A 14,034-nucleotide genomic window follows, 5' to 3' on the forward strand; every position below is an offset into this window, starting at 1 on the left:
ACCCCGGGGACATGGGGGAGGCAGAGACTGACAAGACAGGTTTGGGGAGGCCCTGGCAGTCCCAGGATTTGTGTCGCTCTCAGCTAAACCCTGGAGTGTTCATCTGTGGAGCACTGGTGGGGAAAGCCTTGGCCCATGGAAGTGACTTTCCTAGATGACTGTGGTTGATGACTTCAAATGTCAGAGCTCAGGGCTTCTTTTATGGATTCAGAGGGAGTCTTTCTAAAGCCCATCATAAGCTCTTCTGCCTTCGACTTTAGAGCACACAGAGCCGACTTGGACTTCAAGTTTGCTAATACTCCTTGGTGGTCTTGTGTAAGACCCACAGTTTTGCAACTGTCTTTTAGTTTTTTCTCCTTTGCCATCAGCCATCACTTAGTAGTGCTGACTTCTTGTCTTCTAAAAAAGCATCTCTTTCCTTTTCCTTTCTTATGTGTCGTGGGCTAGGAAGCCAGGGAGCCCGTGTGGTGGACGTGTGCTCTAAGAGTCAAGAGGTGCCAAGCCCTAGCCAGCCAGCCGGCTAGGTGACAGCCCATCTGTCTGCTCTGAGATTCCTTCCCCCTGGCTTGCCTATTTGTGGCTTTGTAGGGATTATCAGCATTCTGATCTCCTGATAAATGGGGCGTTACATTCCTAAGTTGGGGGGGGGGGAGGGGGAGGCATTGCAAGCCTCAGCTTTCTTCTTGGTAAAATGGGAATAAGAATTCTCACTCTAGCTGCCCAGTCTAGTGCTCAGGGTGTTCTGAGGCTGACTTTCAATAAGATGCCAGCTGGAGCACCTGGCGGTGGGGGGAGGGAATGGTGGCAGGACCCTGTCATGTGACTGACAATGGAAAGGGGACAACACACAATGAGATGTAAGGCCCCTCCACCCTCCCCCTCGCATGGAGACAACAGAAAGAATGGACTGCTCTGGACAAGACTGTGGGGACAAGACTTTTCGGGACACCCCGCCACCGCCATCTCAAGTCTCCACTTCGGTTCTCTCCGCGGCTGAAATGGAAAAAAGGATGGGAAGAAAAAAGCTCTTCCATCTCCCCTCCCTGCCTACCCTAAAACTCAGATTCTGGGGCATAAGTCGCATCTGGGGAGGAGGGTGAAGGGAAAGAGAGGAAGGTACCCCGCTGGTGGGATTTCAGACTTTTTTGGTTTCATTGGCACACGGAGCAGGGGACCCGTGCCCGTTGTTGGAGGGCTCTGAGGAATCGCAGCGGCCCCGGTCTGGGATGGGTTCGACATACTCGAATGTTTACCCGGCTTCAAGGAAGCCAAGAGTCTGGGATTGATTCACATTCATTTCAGGCTCAAGGTTAAAGACTCACAACCTCTTTTAATTTCACTCTCTCTTGCTGAACTCTGTGTCCAGGGTTCTCTAGCCCTCTAGGGAAACAAACACATGGAATATTCAGACAGCGGAGAGCTCTAGGATCCCCCCCAGAAGCAAGCCATTTTCTCGCCAACCCAAGACTGCACTAAATTCGTTGTCAAAATGCTAACGAGGGGTCCAGCCTTTCCTTCTTCTTTTCTCCCCCTAAGAGATGCCAATTCCTTGCCCACACTGTGCTTAGAACCAGGGATCTGAAGGAAAGTGGGGGCAGGAGATGCCCTATCTAGCAGGTTACGGCATCTAGAAAAGTGGCCGGGCCCTGGGCTAGGATGCTCGTGGCTTAACTGGTTCAAAGGAGCAGGACTTGCACTGGTGAACACTGGGCATGCTACAGACTTGCTAAATACAAAGATGGTTTAAGACGAGTTAGGCATTTGAGGGGAATAAGAAAGGGGCTGTGTGGCGTGGCCTTGAATCAAAGAGCTGAATACTAATATCATCCTTGGTCCCCAGCAGGAAGGTTTCCTTTACCGCAGTCCCTGCCAGGTAGAGAGCAGCTTCCCTGGCCTTCTAAACCGGGGAGGACTGGCTGTTCTCACAGGCATGAGGCTGTGGGCGTGGGCACTGGCTCCTGAATGGAAATCCAACCTCTGTGGGCACAAGGTCTGTGAGCGTGTCTGGGAAGCAGTGTGGATGGTGGGAAAATGGGGGACTTAGGTGTTCGATCTCCTGCTGGTCATTTGCTGCGTGATATTGGCCAAGTCAGTTTTCTTCTCTGAGCCTCAGTGTCTTTCTCTCTTAAACGGATACATTGATAGAGCCTACCCTCCTCATATTTTGGTTGTGAGACATACGTGAATGAAAGGGTGTGGGGAGCTGCTTTGGAAAACTTTTAGTGAGGCTCAAATATAAGGCATTAGGGGTGTGCCACCAAATTCCTGGGAGGGGGGGAATAAACTCGTTTTTGAGTAAGTCAGAGGAGAAAAGCTGAGAGTGGACTAGAGTTCTCTTCTGAACATTCTGGGAGCCAGTCTGATGGGACTGTCCTGTCTATGACATGACTCTATCTGCCTGGATCCTCTCCCTCTCAGGGTGGGGTTGGCCGAGGGCTGCCTGAAGTGGTTGGGGAGTTTCCTCACCCCACCTATCATGAGTCATAATCAGCTTCAAGCACACACCGCCCTGTCTCAGGCTTTGTGTTCAGCTCTTGATATCTTAGTGCTAATGGACGGGACAGGGTTTTTGGTTTGGCTCTGACATGCACAGGGCCACCCTCCTCTGCTGGAGAGTCCCCAGGCATAAGATCCTGCTCAGAAGAGGCCAGCGGGTAGCCCACCTCTCCATTCCACTCCTCTTGGGGCCCCTTCTCTCACCAGGCATCCTCCTTCCTACCTTCCTTGTGCCATTTTGGCTTCTGAAGGGACCCTGTCTGGCTCCTTGGGGACTAGAGGGGTTAACATTGTCAGAGGAACTATTCAAACAAAGGAGGAACCGGGGGGATACTTATTTAGAGTTCACATTGTGACTGTGTTGACCAAAATGTGCATGTTGAAACCACAGAGGTTGTGATCCTCTTTGGGAACCAGTGCCCTTGAGCAGGAGGATGGTCAAGCTCTCTCTGAGACCATATTCCTAAGCAGGGTCCCAGAGGAACCCGGAAGTACAGGCTGGCTTATATAATAAGAGGGGAGGAATGGGAAATTCTTAAGGGATTGTGATATGTAGGGGGAAAGGCAAGATGGTGGCTGGATGAGGGGTCACCTGAGAATGAAGGGTTGTGGGCAAGGACTAAGTCAGCTTTTGTAAAGCCTTTGCCTAGGCACCATTTCAAAGGTTGTTCCAGAGTTGGGGTGACTGTGGGATAAAAGAAATTCATCTGACCTGGAGGAGAGTGACTTAGAGATAGGAAGTGGATAAAGGGACGTTTCTCTGAAGGGAGAAGTGTTGAGAAATAACTGTCCTAGCACTGGCCTTATTGAATGTTTTTATAAATGACCCAAAACAAAAGGTGAGAATGAAACAGCAAAGGTTCAAGGTGACTGAGCTCTTTGTTCTAGATTGCAAAAGTTAAGATGGGGTGGGGGAGGGGGTTAAGCCAAGGGAAGGCTTTCAAAGGCTGCGTGGGTGCCCGGGGACATTGGCTGGGCTTTGTCATGGCCAGTGCGAAGGTCCACATTAAAGAAGGAGGCTGGAATGGGCTGGGCCAAGAGCTGAGCTCCACCCAGCAGCCAGACTCCTCGTGGTCGGACCCAGCCAGAGGGATGCAGGACTACTGGGCCGGGGTGGCAGAAATCCATGGAAATGCAACCCCTGGGGGATCTCATGCCCAGACACTGTGCTCATTGCACTTCAACACAGGTGGGGCACTGAGCCTGGCCAGAGCTGAGCTGATGCAGGGTCAGCTGGGTGAAGGCTGCCCTCCAAGGTCAGGGCTTTCTAGTCTGAAGGGGAAGTAGGAGAGGACCAATGCTCTTCTGCCCTGAGAAAGCCTGGCAGTGATCTCCCATGACAGAGCCTCATGGAAACATGACCCAGACGCCATCTACTCAAATGCACCTCCATTTCACCTTGGCTAGTCCAGCCTCCCTGTCATTGTGCTTTTGTGCTAATGAATGAAATTTGAGGGGCTTTCTCCCCATCTCTGCATCCTTCTTGTCATCTGCATACCTGGCAGGATTGCCTCCCCAGGAAGGTCTGGGGCCTGAGCATATGCCACCAATGGCTCTTTGTGGCTTGTAAAATTTTTTTTTTTTTAGTCCAGCCTCCCTGTCATTGTGCTTTTGTGCTAATGAATGAAATTTGAGGGGCTTTCTCCCGATCTCTGCATCCTTCTTGTCATCTGCATACCTGGCAGGATTGCCTCCCCAGGAAGGTCTGGGGCCTGAGCATATGCCACCAATGGCTCTTTGTGGCTTGTGCCTCCTGCTAGAGGGCCTAAGATGGAAGCATTACCACCTGAATATGAGTGCTTTCCTGCTCAGTAGCAGGGGGTGTGTGTTGTGTGTGTTCTATACACTATAACGTTTCAAGATATGACATCTGGAGCCTATTTCTCATCATAGAAGCCCTGAGGGCTGGGCTAAGTGCAACAACATTGTGTCAATCTGAGAAGACCAGAAGTAGGGGTCTCCCTTGCAGTTTGGTAGGACCTGATTGGAGCTAGGAGTTCCTGGGTGGTGAAAATGGTTTACACGCTCGGCTGCTAACCAAAAGGTTGGAAGTTTGAGTCTACCTGGAAGCACCTTGGAAGAAAGGCCTGGCTATCTACTTCCAAAAAATCAGCCATTGAAAATCCTATAGAGCACAGTTCTAGTCTGACACACATGGGCTCCCATGAGTTGGAATCGACTCGATGGCAACTAGTTTAACTGACAACAAGGTAGGTGAGACAGGTGGTAAATGGAGACTTCTTCCTTCTGGGGCGTGAAGCCATGGAGACGCTCAGGAAAGATCTCAATAAAGCCAGAGATGAGAGACCCAGGTCAGAAGTGGTGGCGTGTAGAGATGAGCTCAGTAGGAGGGAGATGAAGAGGGGGTCCGAGTGCTAGGCTAGCCTTCAGATAAGGAAGGGCAGGAGGCTGAGGGTGAGACCAGCTCCCTCAGGGCTGCCAGCACCCAGTCAAGATGTAGACGGGTGGCCCACTGTTGTCTACCCTGAGGCTCGGCTGAATGGGTCAGGAGCTTTGTCCCCTCCAGGAGGGGGGACACCCCACTGCAAGGAGAGGTGTTTATAAGGCGGCCAATGCCGTATGACGTGCAAAGGGAGGAACAGTGGGAAAGGGCAGTGGGTGCTGAACTGCTGGGGTGGAGCCTCCAGGCTATATTATCTCCTTGGTGGCCTGGGACCCCTGACTGACTGTGACCTCTGACCTACAGTGGTCTTTTTGCTCAACTATCTTCCTTGGCTGTGACCCCCATCACTGATCAATGCTCCCTGGACAGCTGGGAAACCCTGAATGTCATCATCCCTCTCCTAGTTGGATCCCCACTGTGACTGACTGTGATCCCCTGAGGGACTTTTACCTCTTGACCACCTGTAACCCTTTGCCTGACTTTGACTGCAAGGCTGTGACCTCTTGGCCAATTCTGACCTTCGCTGGCTATGCATTTCCTGGTGAAATATATGACCCTGTACCAATTGGGATGCTCTGCCCACCTGATGCCCCCTTGACTGCACGACCCTGAGAAAGATCAGGACCATTTGGTCACTGCAGCCCCCTTGACTGAAGGTGATCCTTTTACTTTTGACCATTTGTGACCCTCCTACCCCCTGATTGGTTGTGACCCCTGACTTGGACCCCTGCATTGGCCCTGACCCCAGACTGACTCTGCCCCCTGACTGACCGCCCCTCTGACTTGCTACGATCTGACCATGATCCTCCTTAATGGCTGTGATCCCTCAGCCCCTGCACCTGCCAATGGCTAGCTGCCCCCCATGTCCTTTGGTGCCCCTGCCCCTGCCCGCCTGCCCGCCCAGGAGCTGGCGTCTGTGGCACCGGTGGCGGGAAGGAGTCACACTCACGCCCAGCTGCAGCAGGAGGAAGGCTGGTCGGAGAGGAAAGAGCATTGGACAACGACACGCGACTAGGGCTAGAGAGATTGGCTACGTCCTGGCTCTGGCTGGTGACGGAGGACTGTCTCCGGAGGGCCCCCTGAAAGGAGGCCCCGCTCTTGAAAGTATTGACTACTTCAATCTGCAACGGAGGAGAGAACGAGACAAGTTGCGAAAAGAACGAACACAACAGCTACACAACTGACAGGCGCAACGTCACGAGAACAGCCGCAGCCACGGTGACAACGACAACGTCACTTAAATTAAAAAAAAAGTACCAGACACACTCCAAGGCTCTGAAAGACATTTGCTCAGCTCCAGGCCCCTCTGTAGGCCCCAGGGTCCCAGGGAGGATGAGGGGGCCTGGCCTCTTTTCTGCATTAGTGGTCAGGGACCAGTGGGCTGGGCCTGGGCGTGGGGGCCATCAAACATAGTGTCTGGAGGCCAGAACGGGGAGCTCAGCCTCCCTCGGGCCATGCGGAGCAGAGCGGAATGGGGTTGGGAGGGCTCTGGAGTGGACAGAGCTTGGGCCAGATCACCTAGTAGATAGGTAACCTTGGAAAAAGCATCTCTCTGAGTTCAGCTTCTGGTCCTTATAAAGGGGCAGTGCCACCTACCTGGCAGCGTTATCTGTAAGTGGCATGTGTTAGTGTTCAGAAAGATCCAGGCTAGATAGGGGCCCATGCCTGGTCAGGAAATGACAGCCTGGTCCTCCTGAAATCTGGAGACCCTTGATGGCCATGGCCGCGGGGTTGGCGGCAGCACTCAGAGCTGCCCTGCGGGAGGCGGGCTGCTGGGGTCTTGTCAGGGGAAAGCAGAGCCAGCCTGGGTCGGGCAGCTCTGTGTCTGAAACCTGCCTCCACCTCCCAGCCGTGACAGCTTGGCAGAGAGGCTCATCTCCTGAACTCAGGTACCTCTAAGCCTGGGGGAGTCACACCTACCTCTCGGGGCTGTGAAGGTAAATGCGCTATGTTTGGGACCGGCACTGTGGAGTGTGAAGCAGCACAGGTGATAACACTGTTTTGCTGGGTGGACGTGAATGGCTAGGCCCAGCCTGGAGACAGGCAGGGCCCAGGCTGGCGCTGTGGCCAGCTCCTGTCAGAGACCGAGCAGCTAGGACAGCCCCGTGCCCTCTGCCCCTCCCCCTGTGCCTTCTGGTGGACAGACCCTGGGGAGGCCTGTGAGGAGGGGCTGGCATGGCCATAAAGACCAGGAATATGAAGGGGCCCAAGAGGCAGAAGACACGCTGCTGCTAGGCTTACCCACCACCCTAAAGACGAGGGCCAGGGGTGTCCCCAAGGGGGAACCAAAGAACCAGGATGCAGGTTGGAGCCCTCAAACAGGGGCCTGCTCTGTTATTTCCCCTGCCTCCATCCTGGCCCAAATGGGTGCCCCAGAGCGTGATGGGGGTAGGGCTGGGTATGAAGTTCCCAGCTCTGTCTCTCCTGGGTGGGCCTGGGTAAGAGACCAGCCTTCTCTGAGTTTCCTAGTCCCTTCTGCCCCTTATCTCACAGCTGTGGAAGCACGCTGTCAATTGGGCGTAAGAGGCACATGTGAGAGCCTGTGGCCTGTCTGTGTGTGTCCCAGAGATGTGGCCTGTCTGTGTGTGTCCCATACCACGTGGCCTGTGTGTGTCCCAGAGATGTGGCCTGTGTGTGTGTGTCCCAGAGTGGGTGGCTTGCGTATGTGTGTCCCATACCATGTGGCCTGTTGGTGTGTGTCCCAGAGCATGTGGCTTGTGTGTGTGCCAGTGCTTGTGGCCTGTTGGTGTGTGTCCCAGAGCATGTGGCTTGTGTGTGTGCCAGTGCTTGTGGCCTGTGTGTGTGTCCCAGTGTGTGTGGCCTGTGTGTGTGTGTGTCCCAGAGTATGTGGCCTGTGTGTGTGTGTCCCAGAGTGTGTGGCCTGTGTGTGTGTCCCAGAGTATGTGGCCTGTGTGCATGTATGTGTCCCAGAGTGTGTGGCCTGTGTGCATGTATGTGTCTCATAGCAGGTGGCCTATGTGTGTCCCAGAGCATGCAGCCTATGTGTGTGTGTGTCCCAGAACATACAGCCTATGTGTGTGTGTGTCCCAGAGCTTGTGGCCTGTGTGTGTGTGTGTGTCCTAGGGCGTGTGGCCTGTGTGTGTGTCCCAGAGCATGTTGCCTGTCTGTGTGTGTGCCAGTGTGTGTGTCCCAGAGCATGTGGCCTGTCTGTGTGTGTCCCAGAGCATGTGGCCTGTCTGTGTGTGTCCCAGAGCACGTGGCCTCTGTGTGTGTGTGTGCCAGTGTGTGTGGTGGTGTGTGTGTGTCCCAGAGTATGTGGCCTGTCTGTGTGTGTGTCCCAGGGCATGTGGTGGTGTGTGTGTCCCAGAGCCTGTTCCGCCAGTGCCCATGCAGAAGCACCATTGCTCACAGGGCTGCCCCTGTGCCCTGGGAGTATGTGGGGCCGACTCTGGCCTGAGGCTGTGTTTTGGCCACCTGCCTGCAGCCTTACACTGTCCTGGTCCACGTCCCCCAGCAGCACTCACAGAGCCTTCCCTTAGTCCTTAGACTCCCTGTACGCCCTCTGCCATCTTAGAGTAGCCCCTCCAAACCCTTAGTGGGTGTGACACTGCCTCTGACCCCTTGCCTGAGGGGAACTGCTTGAGTGTGTGAGGAGCATGGGTGAATAAAATGGTTGTCGAGATTGTGAGGGCCCCTTGGTGCCTGGGTGCTGGCCTGCGGCACATCCCTCTCTAGAGCTGCGTGGCCAGTGAAGTCAGGCTCTCTGTGGCCTGGTGGTTTGTGTGCTTGGCAGCCACCCTCCCTCAGCGCCAGAGCTGGGCCCTGGGGGTGACACAGAGGCTGCCTCATCTCCACCCCCACCCCCTGCCCCTCGGATGTGGCCTGGCCCTGAGAGGCTCCTGTACCTGCGTTTGGATCCGATTCAGGCCTCGGAACCACAGGATCTGGCCCCGCCGCAGCTCTCTCTCTGCGTGGTCTATCTCCTCCACGTCCTCGTTCAGCTCCTCCTCGGGGATCTCCTCTTTCTGTGTCAGCCTTCCTGCCTCCTTGAGGAACTTGAGCCTGCTGGTTGGGATGGTGGCGATGACCTGGAAGGGACCCAGGGGTCAGGCTGGGGAAGGTATCCCTGCAGCCAACCTTCTCCTCACCCTGCTGTCTCACTTAGTTTATCCCTGCCCTCCTTCCTCTCCCTTTCTCCCTTCTCTTATGACCCATCTACACGCTTGTTCAGTTCACTCCTTAACTCTTGTACTCATTCCTTAGCGCCACCTTTTTTTTTAAAATCTCTATTAATTCGCTCTTTAATTCACTCACTCAGTGATTTCACAAACTCACTCCCTCACTCATCCAGAATTACGGGGACATAGTGGAAAATCTTGCATTTTAGGAGTTGGACAGATGTGGTGTTGAATACTCTAGACCTTACTGGTTGTGTAACCTTGGGCGAGTCCTCTAACCCCTTTGAGCTTTGGTTCCCTATCTGTAAAGCTGTGAGGATGGAGTCAGATGGGGTGTCTGAGTTGCTGTGCAGGGAGCCTATCCCACAGCAGGCCCTCAGGTCTCCTGGGCTCATTCCTAGGTGTCACAGGGCCTCCCTCTGGAGGCCACTGGTCCTGGTGGAAGCCAATCCTGTGGGACCTTGGATTTGCTCTGGGGAAATATGCCTTCATCCTTACTGTTCCCCAAAGGGCTTGCCGACGGAGACGAGACCTGAGAGGCTGGCCCTGTAGGGAAGCTGAGGTGGCAGATGTCAGTCCCCTTCCATCTCCTAGAAGGACAGGCGAGGGGCTTCTGAACACTCCAGCCTCTGGGGTTGCTAGGAGGTTAGGGTCTGCATTGTCCACTGGCATTGCCCTTGGTCATTCTGAGCCTGGCTCCCCCAGTCACTGAGTGCTCCATGAGGGCATGGGCTGTCTGCTACCACTCTGAATGCCAGTAGGGTAAAGATGGCCTGGCCCGAGGGTGCCCAGACAAGGGGGTTATATGTCCAATCTAGTTTATCAGCTCTCCAGAGAAGTTCTGAAGTTTAAAGAAGGTCCTTTTGAGTGAAATTAAAATTTCTTTTTATTCTAGTTAGTTTTTGCCCTTGTAGCTTCTCATTCTTGCCTGGGAACAGGCGGAAGGCCCAAGCACTGTCTCAGGCATGCTGGGGTCCTCAGTGCCCCACTGATGGAGCACCTTGGGGAAGAAGCGCCTTGACTCAGGGTGAAGATCCGGGCCCTTCTCATGAGCGCCACTTCCTGGGGCAGGTGCCTGTAGCTGCAAGCTGTCAGAGGTGGAATTTGGGGTCGGGGGGTGTCTGGAACTTTGGCAAAAGTTGGTGGTAAATGTTTTGGGATCAAAGCTGGAAGGGCCTCTGGAGAACACGTAGCCCAGTGTTCCCCAGAGCCTGAGAGAATCTCAGATGGCTACCAAAAGGCAAAAAACAAAAACAACAAACCAGCTGCTGTCAGGTTGATTCTGATTCATGGGGCCTTACATGTGCAGGGTAGAGCTGCTCCACAGCATGTGCAATGACTGTGACCTTTGGGAAGCAGACCGCCAGGCCTTCCTTCCGAGCCACATCTGGGTAGATTCCAACTGGCAACCTTTTAGTTAGTAGTTGAGCCTTTAACCATTTGCACCACTCTGGGACTTCTAGATGGCAACAGACACAGCCTTAAATAGCACCGAAATGCGGCAGAGATTAGTCCCTCTGTGTCCCATTTAAGCCATCTGACAGGGCCAAGAGGAGAGTCTCCATTCAGTGTGAGCAGGTCCTTCACACCTTCACACCACTGACTAACCCAGAATTGTAACAAAAAGCGGGCTTCATGCTTGGAGCCTTGGCAGGCACTGGTGTCCCTCTAAAACTTGGTAACAGCATTCTCATTATATTTATCTTTTTGTTAGCTTCTATTTGTAAGTGGGAAACCCTGGTGGTGTAGTGGTTAAGTACTGCGTCTGCTAACCCAAGGGTTGGCAGTTTGAATCCGCCAGGCGCTCCTTGGAAACTCTATGGGACAGTTCTACCCTGTCCTGTAGGGTCACTATGAGTCGGAATCGACTCAACGGCACTGGGTTTGTTTTTTTGCTTTATTTGTAAGTGATATTGATCTTCCAATCATATTAATAATACTAAGTTGCCTTCCGAAATAAATTTAAATTAAAAAAAGCTGATGTGATTGAAAGGAAATAGCAAGTAAATAACAGCATTGGTGATGCCTAGATACAAAGCGAAAATCACAATGGTGGTGCCCAAATGACCCATTCTGGGACCTGGTCCTAACCTCACTGCTCAGATGCCCAGAGATGAGAAAGGCCTTGCTCAAAATCAGACAGCAAGCCCACAGCAGAGCTGGGACCCATCCCTGGGGCTCTTGGATTCGCAGCCTGGAGCTCTCTCCCTTCCCCTGCTAAGATGCACCTCCTACAACCCACCCGCCACTTACTTGGCCCCAGACGAGCTCTCCTAGCCCGATGAAGATGCACCACATCCACTGGTCCAGCTGCAGCGGCGAGCAGCTGAATGGCTTTCCCCCAAACTGCACGATCACTATCTGGAGGCCAAAGGCGAGCAGAGAGGGACAGAGAGACAGGCAGTCAGGGGCCAGTGCAGGGGTCTGGGCTCTCAGGGTACTGTCCACCCCAGCCCTGGTAAGGATGGGGGGCCCAGCTACCTGGATGGCAAAGGTGCCCAGCACGATGGTGCAGAAGATGGGGTTCCGGAAGATGCCGTCAAAGACGTTGCGCTCGCCATGGATCTTGCGGGCGTTGACCTCGTTGAAGAGCTGCATCATGACGAAGGTGTTGAAGATGATGGTGTAGTGCTCCGAGGGCGGGGAGTGCAGGGGCGCGTTCCTCCCACTGTCAATCTGAAACATCTTCTCGCCTGCCAAGCCAGAGGGCGGGACTGTGCTGGGGCAGGCTGGGGGCCTCCTTGGGTGAGTCACTGAGGTGCTGGGTGGGCTTTGGGCATGAGGTGGAGAAGTCTGTGCTGTTGGGTGGCTGCTGAGCACGGTGAAGGGTTTTTGGGAGAAAGACCTGGGGTAACTTTCTCCCACTTGTGCTGTGGAAATCTGATGATGGTGGAACACCAGGTGTGCTACCAAGTGGCACTGTTTATAAAAGGTGACTCCTGATTGGTAAACGGAGCCCTGGTGGCACAGTGATTAAGAGCTCGGCTGCTAACCAAAATGTCAGCAGTTCGAATCCATGAGCTGTTCGTTGGAAGCCCTATGGGGCAGGTCTAGAGTAGACCTAGGGTTGCTGTGAGTTGAAATTGACTTGATGGCAATGGCCAGCCAGCCAGACTGGTAAACTCATTGGGACTGGGCAGATCGGGAGTCAGCTAGGAACGCCTGGTGGGAAGCCTGGCTTTGGGCTTCCTGGCAAATGCTGGTTCTTGTAACTGAACACGTCTCTTGCTGAGACCTCTGTAAGCTCATGGGTTTCTATATGGAGCTTGGGGCTTCTAGGCCAGGCTGGCTCTGGGCCCCCACATGGCCTGATCCTCCACACCTGAGCTGTGGGGCAGTGTGGCCCCTGGACTGCTATGTGGACTCCCGCCATGGCATATCCTGTCCCCTGTCTGTGAAGTGGAGCGACCTGGTTCTGGGAGGTCTGGTGGGGTTTTCTGGGTATGGAATGTCTAGCTGAATCTAAGACCACCGAAAGTAGGCTGAAGCGGGAAGCCCAGGATGTAACGCAGGAGCCTGCCCCCTCTCCTTGACTCACCCTGTAGGCCCTGCACCGCTAGTTTTGCATTCACATGGCTTCCTTTCAGGCTTTTCATGGTAGTCCTGCCAACATATCACCTCCAGAATTTATGGAAAAGCAATGTGACCCACAGTGCACCGCCAGCTGCACTCTAGACTCTGAGGGCACATACTTGTGGCGTTGAAAGCCCAGCTCAAGGAAGCCCAGGTGGAAGGTGCCTATCCCAGGAGGGAGGCATGAGAGTCAGGCTGGGGACTCTGTGCTGGCCCTGACCTGCTGTGTGACCATGGGCTGGCCCCTTCCCCGCTCTGGGCCTCTGCTTCCTCACTGGAGGCCAGGGAGAGGCTTTGCCTGGATCATCTCTGAGCATGTCTAAGTGAGGCAGCCCCATCGAACCAGGCTCTACATCCGGCCTCTTTTCAGATGCGCTGGGTACCTTTGGGCAGGTCCCCTCACCTCTCTATGTCTCGCTACCCTCACAATGCTGGGTGATGGTGAAGGTGCCTGCTTCATGGAGTGGTTATAAGATCGACATGAGGTGGCCTAAATGAGTGCATTGTGGAAATGGCTGACGTTATGTAATCGAAGGGTGCTTCTCCAAGGACGTCTCTGTGATAAAGTGCTGGAATGGGTCAGAGGAGGGGCGGGCCACTGCCCTCATAGAGCCTCAGGATCCTACAGGGACTGTAATACCTGTGGCTCACCTGTATACTGCCTTGCAAACCGTGTACTCGGTGCTGGGAGCCCTTATAATTAGTGGAAAAACACTGACTTTGAAGTCTGCCAGACCTGGGGTCAGAGGGCCCTGGCTCGGCCCCTGGCTCTGCCCCTGACTCGCTGTGTGACCTTGAGCGAGTTGTTTTACCTCTCTGGGCTTCAACTTCCCCTTGGTCCAAGTAGGAATGTGGCTGTGAACCTAGACATTGGGTCAGGGGCATGGTGGGTCCAGAAGGCGGTGATCTCGTCACAGAGGGGTATGGATGGGGTGGGAGACTCACCCACAAAGAGCAGGGTGAAGATGAGGGTGAGCTGGTAGACAGCATGGCCCAGGATGTTCTTCATCATGGTGCGTGAGATGAGGGGCTTGTTGCGGCCGTATGGCTTCCGCAGAAGCAGAGTCTCGGTGGGTGGCTCAGTGGCCAGTGCCAGGGAAGCAAACGTGTCCATGATGAGGTTCACCCAGAGCATCTGCACAGCCTTCAGAGGGGAATCCTGGGGATGGTAGGACATGAAGAGGGCTGTCACAGGGGAGCCGGCCTGCCTGGTGCTACAAAGTGCTGGGCATGGCTAGAGGCCTCATGCTGGCTCTGTCTGTCAGGCTGGGGCCCAGACCCTTGGCTGACCTGTCCCTTGCGTTCCTGAGTAGCCATGGACCAGGTTCACTGAGGCCTTCTCTGGAAAACAGCCCAGACCTGCCCACCTTGGCCCCGTCTTCTCTCCCAAGAAGAAAATTGGGTCCTCCGGGCTCCATCACC

At 54.3% G+C, this 14,034-nt stretch overlaps 1 protein-coding gene across 6 annotated transcripts in view; it reads right to left on the minus strand.

The window, feature by feature from the left end:
- The window catches only part of ATP2B2 (ATPase plasma membrane Ca2+ transporting 2), a 464,478-nt gene that overhangs the window by 2,299 nt on the left and 448,145 nt on the right, over positions 1-14,034 (minus strand). For 3 of the 6 annotated variants that reach the window (XM_049862310.1, XM_049862309.1, XM_049862308.1), the window contains 4 exons: positions 13,558-13,771; positions 11,521-11,732; positions 11,293-11,400; positions 8,767-8,949 (listed from right to left, as the gene is read on the minus strand). In XM_049862310.1, coding sequence (XP_049718267.1) covers positions 8,767-8,949; positions 11,293-11,400; positions 11,521-11,732; positions 13,558-13,771 — 717 coding nt within the window. Of the gene's footprint in view, positions 1-1,302; positions 1,381-5,849; positions 6,022-8,766; positions 8,950-11,292; positions 11,401-11,520; positions 11,733-13,557; positions 13,772-14,034 lie in introns of those variants that run through there. The other 3 variants (XM_049862312.1, XM_049862311.1, XM_049862313.1) reach the window with 2 other exon arrangements.

The sequence above is a fragment of the Elephas maximus genome, chromosome 20 (assembly GCF_024166365.1).
Source record: "Elephas maximus indicus isolate mEleMax1 chromosome 20, mEleMax1 primary haplotype, whole genome shotgun sequence".
Taxonomy (NCBI): domain Eukaryota; kingdom Metazoa; phylum Chordata; class Mammalia; order Proboscidea; family Elephantidae; genus Elephas; species Elephas maximus.